The 12,365-nt window shown below is 48.6% G+C and overlaps 1 protein-coding gene across 1 annotated transcript in view; it reads left to right on the forward strand.

Moving 5' to 3' along the window:
* The first annotated feature begins 2,402 nt into the window (after nt 1-2,402).
* Nucleotides 2,403-12,365, forward strand: part of Ttll6 (tubulin tyrosine ligase like 6) — a 26,427-nt gene continuing 16,464 nt past the window's right edge. Inside the window, exons 1-6 of the mRNA XM_021178311.2 lie at nt 2,403-2,692; nt 3,291-3,409; nt 3,539-3,669; nt 6,855-7,011; nt 7,766-7,909; nt 8,359-8,444. Of these exons, the coding sequence (XP_021033970.1) occupies nt 3,389-3,409; nt 3,539-3,669; nt 6,855-7,011; nt 7,766-7,909; nt 8,359-8,444 (539 nt within the window). The 5' untranslated portion in view covers nt 2,403-2,692; nt 3,291-3,388. The remainder of the gene's footprint in view (nt 2,693-3,290; nt 3,410-3,538; nt 3,670-6,854; nt 7,012-7,765; nt 7,910-8,358; nt 8,445-12,365) is intronic.

Genomic DNA, 12,365 nt, shown 5'->3' on the forward strand with positions numbered 1-12,365 from the left:
TAGGATGTTTAGAGACTATCAGAAATGGAAGCAACTTATATGCCCAGCAATAAGGCAAGGGTTGGTTCTATGGAATGTTTCCTAGCCATTAAAAACCAGGAACCAGCTGGCCATCGATGTGGTTCAGTAGGTTAAGTGTGTTTCACAACAAGCCTGACTACCTACCTGAGGCTGATCCCAGAACCCACATAATAGGGGAACCAACCCCCACAGGTTGGTTGTCCACTAACACACACACACACACACACACACACACACACACAGAACAAAAATAGGTCCTAGGTATAGGGACATGCAAACGCGCCTTTATGATATAGTAAATGGGCAGAAAGAAGCTGCCAAGATGGTTAAAATGATGTCAGAATAATTACAATTAGAATTTAAGAATTCACAGCCAAGGCAAAGATGCTTTGGTAGAGTAAGTGAGCCACAGGTGATGTCTGCCCTCCCAGCTTTAAGGCCTCCTTTATTTAACATGATTTCAGCAATAAACTGAAAGATAAAGATATTCATATATTCATTTTTAAAAGCTTTGATCCAAAGGATGTGTGCGAGCAGGGCAGGCAAGTAAATGGCAAAAGGCCCGTGGGCATTAAAGGAGAGAGGCCCGTGGGTGTTAAAGGAGAGAGGCCCGTGGGTGTTAAAGGAGAGAGGCCCGTGGGTGTTAAAGGAGAGGCTGGCGTGGAGGTTGGTGGCAAGGAGAAGGGAGGAGATGGGAGCCTTGTGAAATGGGCCTTATGGCCATATGAGCCTTGGTGTGAGGGCTGTGATCTGAACGGGGCCAGGAAGACCTGGGTTAGGCAGAGGCAGAGGCAGACTGTGCTCCTAAAGAACTGTGAAGGCAGAACACTCTGTGTGTGGTGTGTGTGTGTGTGTGTGTGGAGAGAGAGAGAGAGAGAGAGAGAGAGAGAGAGAGAGAGAGAGAGAGAGAGAAAGAGAGAGATCGATCTGCAGTTTAGAGTACTAGTTTTCAGAAGCTCTTAGTTCCGTTTTCAGAATTGTTGGGAACGGACATCTGTTGATTCACAGCCGCCTGGGCATCTTTTTAGTGCCTGCATCTTGCCTTGTGGGAAGCCGAATGCAGCACTGCAAGGGTTAACAGAACTCAGCCCACCTCCACTGCCCCCTCGGGACTCAGTCCCTCAGCTAGGAAGGCTTGAAGCTGAGTTCTGAGGCTGTCTCCAGGCGCACTCTCACTTTAATAATAAGATTGTTTACCAGGTGGTACAGAGCATAGCAGCGGCTCGGCCTCTTTCAGAAAACCCCAGATGGCCAAAACCAAAGCTGGGGTTGGCTAGGTGAGTCCCCAAGGTCAGAGTCTTTGCCAAAGGTAGAACTAGCTCTCTCCCTGAGCGTGCACCAAGCGTGCATTTGGAGCGGGGAGCATTTTTATAAACTACAACCAGTTGTTTGGGAACGGACATGAGCAAGGGAGGAGCGCCCCCTTCAGGTGGACCCACGCAACTGCTGATCGCTCTGCCTTCTCTCTAGGGAGGACTGATGTTTCCCCGGAGCCTCCTCCAGGGCTAGGAAGATGCTACAGTGCCTGACTTCGGAAAGTGAGGAAGGGGCTGAAGAGAGGGAGGAGAGTTCCACAGAAGATCTGGAGGAGCTAAAAGAATTTGTCACCCTGGCTTTTGTGAGAGAGAACACACAAAAGAGGCTTCAGAACGCACAGCAGCATGGTAAGAAAAAGAGGAAGAAAAAAAGGTTAGTATTGAAAAACGAGGAGTTTCGGGGTGTGTGTGTGTGTGTGTGTGTGTGTGTGTGTGTGGTGTCGGTGTTGATAAGAGCAGGAAGGGCCCAAGGGAAGAAGGTCTTGGCTGATGAGAGGAAAAGGGGACACAGGGCTTGTCTCCTCTGGCTCACACCAATTTCAGTGTTCTGTTTTATAGCATCCCATAATAGTGTGCATAACCTCGAATCACACCTTGTACTTTTCCTTCTATTTGTGTTTGCAATGCCCTTTAAAGACTGGGTGGAGAGGGAGCTCCTTGCTGAAGGAGCAAGAAAAAATTTCCCTTCACACAAGCCCGCGTGTGTCCTGGGAATTTCACATACTTGCAGTGTAACAGGACCACAGTGACTTGCCAGCCCCGGTGGCTGGCAGCTGCAGCTTGCGCATTCCGGTTCTGGGTTAATCCTCTGCCTTGTAGGAGAGTATTGTCTACCTTCTAAATAGCTTCCCTTAGTTGGGAGAAGGAGGAGACAATATTTTAGTAAAAAATATGTGCCTTTTAAAATTTCTCAAAAAAAAAAATAAATAAAATAAAATTTCTGTCCCCAACGGGCTGATGGTGTAAAAGTACAGGGACCACTGGGAGTGTAGCCTAGTGTCTAGTGCCTCACTTTCAGGCAGGAGGCCCTGGGTTCAAGTCCCATTACTGACGAAATTAAAAAGGGGGTTGAGGCAATGATGTTAACACAAAATCGCAAGCAAAGACAATTGTAACACATGGAGTAAGGGAACTGTAAGGTGCATGGTTCCTACCACTCTGCATCCTTTGAGCCTATCTCAGATCTTAATGATGGGGAGGGGCAGGCCCCTCAGGCTTGGTGTGCCCGCTGGGGCATGTGTGTCTGACCCCAGCCTTGTGTTCTGGCCCGGGTATCTGTCTGTGTCTTGCTGTCTGCCCTTTTCTCTTTTCCAGATGATTGGTGATCAATCTATCTAACTGCCGGTATGACAGCGGTAAGCATCTGTGTTCAAGGGATCTATGATGGAGACTCAAGGGTGGGGAGGGGTCAGTCCTGGGCATGCCCGAGGGTGATAAACAGGGTCTCAGAATGCTTGGAAGTCTCCTTCTGAAAATCACAGGGGCATCGTGCACAGCCCATAGTCTTGCGCATTTACGTGTACATGTTTGTTGACAGGGCTTCACTGTGTAGCTCAGGCTAGCTCAAGACTCAACTATGTCAAATACTGCCCACCCCCAGCCCCCCACCTGCCTCTGTACTAGTTTATCTCACTGATTAAGCCTGGCTCTAGGTTATGGTTAAGGATTAGTTTACATCCAGGGTTTAATGTTTGGAGACAAGCTAGAGGACTCTTTTCCTGGGAAAGGGAAGCCAGGGTGAGTCTAACACCATGTAGCCTCGAATGTACCCTTCAATAACACGTCCTTTCCCCACACTCTTTGCTCTGTCTACAAAGACATTCCAGTCCCAAGGAGCCAGCTCTCTAATTTCAATATGTGAGAAAGGGACCTCCCAGCACAGAGCTCTTTTCTGCTTCTGTCCCTTGCTAGACCTTTTTTTTTTTTTTTTTTTTTCCTTCAACTCCTTCACAGTGCGCAGGGCCGCCCAGCAATATGGCCTTCGAGAGGCGGGTGACAATGATGACTGGACTCTCTATTGGACCGACTACTCAGTGTCACTGGAGCGAGTGATGGAAATGAAGAGCTACCAGGTATGTCCCTCCCTGGACGTGTGGCATCTGGCCAGTGGCGGCCACGTTTGTATCGCTGGCTCGCTGGCTCCCCTAGCCCTGCTTCGAATCTCAGCTGGAATCGCTTATGAATTCCGGCTCCCTTTGCAGAAAATCAATCATTTTCCTGGGATGAGTGAGATCTGCCGCAAGGACTTGCTGGCCCGGAATATGAGCCGCATGCTAAAGCTGTTTCCTAAGGATTTCCACTTCTTCCCCAGGACTTGGTGTCTTCCTGCCGAGTGAGTGCCCACTATGCCCGCCTCTTTGCCAACTCCCATTGCTATTTTTTCCCTCTTGCCCTGATTTCTCAGCTGCCACAACCCCTTGGCATATGGCCCTCTGTATTTCCCCCTACTGTTCAGGAAGAAAAAAGGCTAAGGGTGTGTCCAAGGTTGAGAAAACACAGGCCCTACCTATAAAATGAGCTGTCAATTAGGTAGGGGCTGGGCGCCTTGGAGGTTGGACCCACAGTTAGGATGAAAGTTTGCTCTGCTCCCCGAAAGCTGCTGAGTTTGAACTTGTTCCAACCACCTGCCTGTGTAGTTACTGAAATTTTAAGGAGAAAATGAGGTAGTGGTTGGTACCCAGAGTAAGAACAGAAAAGGCTTCCTAGCCTGTCCCATTCAATGCCATGGACAGCAACCAACCCTTTCTTTCAAAAGTAGACACCCACTCCCAATGTGTGTAGTTCTCTAGATCCTGCCCCGAGTTGCAAGGAAAACACAGAGATGACATGCACATGACCTGGGGTACGATGAGAGCATGTTAAGGGTGGTGACAGTGAAGTGTCACCTCAGAATTGTATTCAAATAGACTGAGAGAGGAGTTAACAGCTAAGACCGATGGCTGCTCTTGCAGACGGTCTGGTTCCCAGCATGGCACATACATCTAGACCTAAAAAAAAAAAAAAAGTAAAAAGAAACTTTTTTGTTTTGTTTTGTTTTGTTTTACAAGACAGGGTTTCTCTGTGTAACCCTGGCTGTCCTGGAACTCACCCTGTAGACCAGGCTGGCCTCGAACTCAGAGATCCACCTGCCTCTGCCTCCCAAGTGCTGGGATTAAAGGCATGCGCCACCACACCCAGCTAAGAAAAAAAAAATTTTTTTTTCTTTTTTTTCTTTGTTTTTTCGAGACAGAGTTTCTCTGTATAGCCCTGGCTGTCCTGGAACTCACTTTGTAGTCCAGGCTGGCCTCGAACTCAGAAATCCGCCTGCCTCTGCCTCCCAAGTGCTGGGATTAAAGGCGTGCGCCACCACCACCGGTCTAGAAAACAATTTTTTTATTTTTTTGGCCTGGCTGTCCTGGAACTCACTTTGTAGTCCAGGCTGGCCTCGAACTCAGAAATCCGCCTGCCTCTGCCTCCCAAGTGCTGGGATTAAAGGCGTGCGCCACCACCACCGGTCTAGAAAACAATTTTTTTAAAGAATTAATTATATTCACACTGCAAAGAATTCCATTCTCTCTTCCCCAAACCAAGAGCCTGGAGCGTGCAGACTCCTCATAATGTGCCTGGAACAATCTTCAGGGCTGGCATTAACTTCAAAGGAAGTGCGTGTTAACTGGGTGATGCTGGTGCAGGCCTTCCTTTAATGCCATCGCTGGAGAGGCAGAGGCAGGCACAGTCTGTGATTTAGAGGCCAATCTGGTCTACAGAGTGAGTTCCAGGACAGCCATTGCAATAATACAGAGAAACCCTGTCTCGAATTAAAAACAAAACAAAAACAAAGACAAACAAAAAAGCATTTAAAAGTGAGCTGGAGAGATGGCTTAGTGGTTAAGAGCACTGATTGCTCTTCCAAGAGAACTTGGGATCAATTCCCAGCACCCACATGATGGCTTACAACTGCCTGTTACTCCAGGATTTGACACCCTCACATAAATATACATGCATGAAAAACACCAATGCACATAAAATATTAAATAAATAAATAAATAAATAAATAAGGATGATAAGAGGAGCATTCAGATTTCACAGTCATTGAAGAGTGTTATATTTTCTGACTTCCTCAGTTGCACAGAGAATTCCTTTAAATTAAAGCACAAAACAATGTCTGAAACACCTATGGTCCACTGATTTGGCTTCTTTATCCCTGCCCCTTTATTTCTTGAGAGAAGACCTCACCATAAGCCAAGGCTAGCCCAAATTCCATCTGTCTGCTTCAGTTTCCTGTGTCTTAGGAGTATAGGTACATACTACCATGTTCAATTCTAATCTGGTGTCCTTCTTTCTTCTAAGTATACTTTGTTTTATTTTTGTTTTTGTGTTTTTAGGCATAGCATCAAGTAGCCCAGGGTATCCTTAAATTTGCTATGTAAATAAGGATGTTCTTGAATTGCTGATCTCCTGCCTCCCACCTCTTTTTTTTTTTTTTTTTTTTTTTTTTGGTTTTTCGAGACAGGGTTTCTCTTGTGTAGCCCTGGCTGTCCCCTGGAACTCACTCTGTAGACCAGGCTGGCCTCGAACTCAGAAATCCACCTGCCTCTGCTTCCCCAGTGCTGGGCTTACAGGCATGTGCCACCACTGCCTGGTGCCTCCCACCTCTTGATCGCTAGGATTACAGAGCTGCGCTATCATGCCCAGTTTATATAGGGGTGGAGACGAAACCTAGAGCTTCACACACACTAGGCCTACATCCGACCTACAATCCCCATCCCTCAGCATCCTTCCTTCAGGGCACTCAAGGGTGTGGTTCGCCTTCCTGTACTCCTGACTTAAGGGGAGGCATCACAGTGAGGCACTGGAGTTCAGACTTGACTCCAGTACGAGAAGGTGGTCCTAGCTCAGGGCTCAAGCTGGGAGCAAAACTTCAATTCTCTCCTGTGTAAACCCAAGTCAAACTACCTGGGGCATATCACACCGCTCTGCCCAATTTATATGATGCAAGAAAGGAACACACGAGACAGGCCTCATTATTCACGTGGTGTAGGTAATGCAGATGAGGAGATGAAGCCAATAAAACAAATATACAAGCTGAGAAGTGATGTTGTCTAGGTTTGAATCCAGGATGAATTTCCTTTAAAGGCTAATGTCTCGATCACTGAGCGTCTGTCTGTCAATACCTGGTCCTTATTGGTAGCTCCTCTTTTATGTTTTGTTTCTATAAAGAGCCTCCTGGGACTAGAGCAAAAAATTGCTGAGGATTTAAGAGCACTAACTGGTCTTCCTGAGGACGCAGGTTCGATTCCCTGCTTGCATATATATGGTGCCTCACAGCTGTCTGTGACTCCAGTTCCAGGGGATCTGACGCTCTCTTCTGCCCCCCAACCCCAGCACCAGGCACAGACAGGCAAAGACACGGTGCACAGACATATACAGACAGAAACATCCATACACATAACATGAATCAAAATAAATAAAGGTTAGTTTTCCTTGTCCTAGTTCCCAAGCTAAAAGGTGTGTCTTGTCCCCTCCCTGCTGTGACAGCTGGGGAGATTTGCAGACTTACAGCAGGACAAGAAAAAATAAGACTTACATTTGTAAGCCGGACTCGGGCTGCCAAGGGAGAGGCATATTCATTACCCGGTCGGTGAAAGAAATCAAGCCAGGGGAGGATATGATCTGCCAGCTTTATATTTCAAAGGTACTTCCCTCCCTGTGACTGTGTAGTGATTGGCCACAGTGGCCTCGGGGCTCTGTGGGACAGAATGTGAACAAAGTCAGTGGAAAGCAGAGGTGGAGATGAAACTGAGCCGGTCTCGTGTCTTGGATGTGATCAGTCTCAAACCTTCCGAGTCACAATGTCCCTCACCCTTGCCCAGTCCACCGTTGGGTCTGGACTCACCAGGCCAACCTCTCCCTCAAATGGCTGAAAGCTTGGTTTGTGGAGGCCCTGCCTCATTTGGGAGAGGGGAGCTCACAGTCACTGGCTTTTTCACCCTGACTGACTGACCACGTGTGACATAGCCCACTGCAGGGAGGGGTCCTTCTAGAAGCATGGGGGAGGGGAGGGAGAAGCGCTGGCCTCCCCAAGACAAAACGTCCAAGAGCAGCTTGCAGGAAGACTCTTGGAGAAGGCAGCCTTGAGCAATGTAGCCCTGGGAGCCGTGTGCCCCATTCTAGAAGGACTCAGTAGCTTTGTTCACCTGCCGAGACATCTGTTAGAGAGAGTCGCTTGAAGCATTTGCTAGCTCAGGAGCTGATGGCACCGTGTGGTTTGGTGACAACCCCAAAGTCATTCACCCGTCAGGTCCCAAAACCCAAATCTGTTGCTCCCACTCCCCACCCTGGGCAAGCCCGCTCTTTACACCTGAGGACGAGGTGGGAGCTAGACATCTTCATCTGTGATTGCCACCTCTGACGAGCGAGTGCATGACTTCTCTCCTCCCCCCACCCAGCCATTCATCATCGACGGGTTCAAGTTTGACCTTCGGGTTTATGTGCTGGTGACCTCCTGTGACCCTCTCAGGGTTTTTGTGTACAATGAAGGACTGGCTCGCTTTGCCACCACCTCTTACTCCCACCCCAACCTAGACAACCTGGTGAGTTGATGGGAGCACCCCCCCCCACTTCCTCCTTAGCATGATAACATCCTCAGATGCTGGGGAACTGGCAAGCATCAGATGAGTACTGACTGGGGTCTAGATTCCACGGGGTTTCTCATTCCATCCTCCTAGGAGCCTCCAACACCAGAGCTACAGTGCCAAGGTGCTCAAGAAGCGAAGGAAGGATATGTTTCTCCAGTAGCCCTGCTTGCCATCTTCTTGTCCTCCCAGTCTCAGAAATAGCTGGAGTCTCTTATACTCCGGGATATGGGATATCCACTTTACCTTCTGTTTGCCCCTTTGCTTATGTCTATAAATTCCTTCTCCCGCCCCTCCCGTTAAGCCTCGGGGACCTATGGGAGTAGGGTGAGGGCTGTGCATGGTGCATGAAGACCCAGGAAGCCTGTGCCTCAGCCTGACCCACAGTCTTATGTCTCTCTCCCCAGGATGAGATCTGTATGCACCTGACTAATTATTCTATCAATAAGCACAGTTCCAACTTCGTTCAAGACGCTTTTTCTGGCAGCAAGAGGTAAGAGGAGCTGGGGGTGGTGGTGCACACCTTTAATCCCAGCACTTGGGAGGCAGAGGCAGGTGGATTTCTGAGTTCGAGGCCAGCCTGATCTACAAAGTGAGTTCCAGGACAGCCAGGGCTATACAGAGAAACCCTGTCTCGAAAAACAAAACAAAACAAAACACCAAAACAACAACAAAAAAGAGGTAAGAGGGCTGCTTCCTCATCTTTCCAGGGTTCTACCCAAACCCACTCAGTCTCAGCCAGTAGTTCCATCTTGGGTCACGTGACCTCTGCAAAGCCTGCTTTGCCTCTCAGCCCAGAGCAGACACTTCAGGTCAGCTCTCTGGACTGTTAATCATTAAAAGGAGGCCATGCTGTAAACCCCGGGAGGCTGGGAGGAGGGAGATAAACACAAACGGTTTCCCCAGCAGAACACATACACACACCAAAACATACCGTGTTACAGTTGCCCTCCTGACATTTCCAGATCAACAGACTTTATTGATTGCTAGACTGCCAAGTGAGAAGGACTTGCCAGCTGTGACTCCTTGGTCTGTAGTGCCCTGGTGTGCTGCTCCATTACAAATTCTCAACTGATGTGTCATGACGCCCTGGAGTCACCTGACTTCAGATTGGGGAAAATACAGGATTCCTAAGGGTTTGGTTTTTCTCCCCCCACCCCCACCTCCACCCCCAGCAGCTTTTCTACTCAAGCTATTGATACATCAGCTTGCATTTGAGAGAAAGGCAGACGGAGAAGTCCATGTGTGACTGGGCAGAGATGGGCAGGTAGCCGGTGCCTAAGGATTTGTTGTTGGGTTTTCACCACCACACTGTGGCCCAGGAACTCAGGTGGAGAGTGGTGTTAGGTCCTGTTATTGTTTCCTAGATGAGGAAACCCAGTCTCAGGGAGGGGTTAAGTTGCCCAAGGTCACACAGCTGTATCTGAGTGATACAGTTGGGTCGAACAGCTGTGTCCTCTGTGCCAGCCTCACAAGACTCGTGGGTCAGGGAGGCATGGGTCATTTCAGTACATGGACTCTTAAGAGTGTAGCCTGCTTGGAAGGAGGACACACACACACACCTTTGTGTGTTTGTGTGTATATATGTGTGTACATGTGTGCAGTTGTGCATGTGTTTGTGTGTATGTGTAGTGTGTACATGTGTATTTGTGTGTGTGCATGTGTATGAATTCTGCATATATGTGTGTACATGTATCTATATGTGTATGTGTGTGTGTTTGTATGTATCTGTTGTATGTGTGTATGTGTGGTGTACTAGAGCTGGCCTCAAACTTGATTATAGTGGAAGATGCTTTGATCTCCTGATCTTCTTGCCTTTACTTCCTTAAGTGTTTTAGAGAAAAGTCTAGATATGTAGCTAAGGCTGGCCTAGAACTCACTCTGTAGCCCAGGGTAGCTTCAAACCCCGACTCCTCCTCCCTTAAGTGCTGAGATTACAGGTGTGTAATCAATCGTCCCCACCCCCGTCCTTTTTTTTTTTTAAAGTCTTATTTATTTATTTTATGTAAGTACACTATAGCTGTTTTCAGACGCAGAAGAGGGCATCAGATCTCATTACAGATGGTTGTGAGCCACCATATGGTTGCTGGGATTTGAACTCAGGACCTTCGGAAGAGCAGTCAGTCCTCATAACTGCTGAGCCATCTCTCCAGCCCCCCCCCCCCGCGTCCCCCTTTTTTTAGAGGACACCAGTCCCATGTTGTCTGAAACTCTTGTCACTTGCTCTTTCTACCCAGATGGATCCTGCACTGGTTCAGCATCCCTGGTGGGGGGCACCTAGCATGTCACCCCCTCTTTGATGTTTGCCCACTGAGTAAACCTCCACAAATTGCTTTGTCTCTGAGCCTCCATTCCTGGGTTTTAGGATACAGCAAATGATCCAGCCTACCTTGTCCTGCCCTCTTTGCTGGGTTCCTGTGAGACTCAGATGACCCATGCTGCAGCCCAGTAGTGTTACCATTAGTGTGCTGTAGTCCTAGGGCCTTCTTTTATGAGAAATTATGTCGCTGGGTATGGTGGCGCACGCCTTTAATCCCAGCACTTGGGAGGCAGAGGCAGGAGGATTTCTGAGTTCGAGGCCAGCCTGGTCTACAAAGTGAGTTCCAGGACAGCCAGGGCTACAGAGAAACCCTGTCTCGACGCCCCCCCCCCCAAAACCCAAAACAAACCAAAAACCAAAAAAAAGAAAGAGAGAGAAATTATGTCATTGCCAGGCATTGTGGTGTGGTTGATATACAGTGGAGCTGGGTCCTAGCGCTCAGGAGCTCTCAGACTGAGGCAGGAGGATTATAAGTTTCAGGCAAGCTTGGGTTATACAGTGAGACCCTAGAGCCAGAGATAGGAATAGAGACAGAGATAGGAGAGTCGAGAGGGAGAAAGGAAAGAAAGAGGAGGGAGATGGGGATGAAGGGAGGGAAGAAGAAAGAAGAGAGAGAGAAAATATAAATTTAAAAACACTGAAACCAACTAGGCCTCAGGCCTTCAGGCTCTGATGGAAAGGGTGTTGTGAGGACAGCCAGATCAAACTAAAATGTAGACACTTCTGGTAATATTTTACCCCCTCTGGCAGTAGAATTCAATCGAAGGCCTCACACATTGCTAAACAAGTGTTCTAGCCTAGAGATCATACCCCTCCTGACCCTCATGGCCCAGCCTCTGTGCTTTTCCTGCTCTGGCTTCTCTCTCCCTCTTCTCTGGGCCCCTGTCCATCCTCTGTCTGCCCCCCAGGGGCTCTGCTCTGTCCTCTCCTGGCTCAGCCTTGCTCCCCTGGAGACCCATCTCTTCTCAGCTCTGCAAGTGTGCCAGAGAGAACCTGATTTTATAATAGAGCCACACCCACAAACCCTTTCAGCCATGCAAAGATTAATCCACTTAAGAGGGCAGAGCCCTCCCAAAGGTCAGGTCTCCCAACACTCCAGCAATGGGGGCCAAGTCTCTAACACTTGAGCTTAGAGGAGCACATTCAGCCCATAATATGTCCTCCTGACTTCCAGTGTGCTTCCCATATTGCCCCTTCCCCTCTTTCTTCCCTTTCTTTTTGCCTGCCCCCCTGTTTTGAGAGCCCACCTCCTCATCTGCCAAGACAAAAGACAGTTTTCTCATGCTATCTTGCCTCCTTAAAGTTGCCAACTGAGGTCCAGTGCACCCCCAGTTTTGCCTTAACCTTTCCTCTGGGGTTCAAGGTCAGCAGGAGCAGGAATCCAGTTGGAGAGGAAAAGATAGAAAATTTGTGAGCCTGGAGGGCCCCTGGGTAGACGCCAGACATCATCTTTCAGCGTGCCTGGCACACGCCTGGTGTTACAGTGAACCGAGTCACCGTGGGGTGTTAGAAAATTGCCAGGCAGAGTGTATTCATGCTGATGGGCGTTGAGTCATCAAGAAAGGGTTGTGTTGTGTTTTGTAACACGTGTTATAGGAAATCAGGGGATTGTGTAGTCTATTCCAGGAAACTTTATTTCCCAATTAGGCAAATTAAAGTCCCCCCCCCACACACACACACGCTAGAAAGGCTTGGCTTTCAACAATCTGGAAAATCTGTCTGTGCAGAAACCTGACAAAGGTGGGCCGAGAAATGCCTTTGTGTTGGGAGGCCTCTGCTTGTCTGTCCTTCTCTAGACACATATTGGGTGCTTCACCTGCTTTGACTCATTCCATGGTCCTCGGGCTTCCTATGACAGAGGTGGCAGTTGCACAGATGGTCACTTGTTCGGCAGTGCCTCCCCACAAGCTCCTTGCCTGGCAGGCCAGCTCCTTCCACATTGATCCTTCGTGGGAGCACAGTGAAATGGATTTTTTTTTTGTGTGTGTGTGTGGTTTTTCGAGACAGGGTTTCTCTGTGTAGCCCTGGCTGTCCTGGAACTCACTTTGTAGACCAGGTTGGCCTCAAACTCAGAAATCCGCCTGCCTCTGCCTC

Source organism: Mus caroli, chromosome 11 (assembly GCF_900094665.2).
Source record: "Mus caroli chromosome 11, CAROLI_EIJ_v1.1, whole genome shotgun sequence".
NCBI lineage: Eukaryota > Metazoa > Chordata > Mammalia > Rodentia > Muridae > Mus > Mus caroli.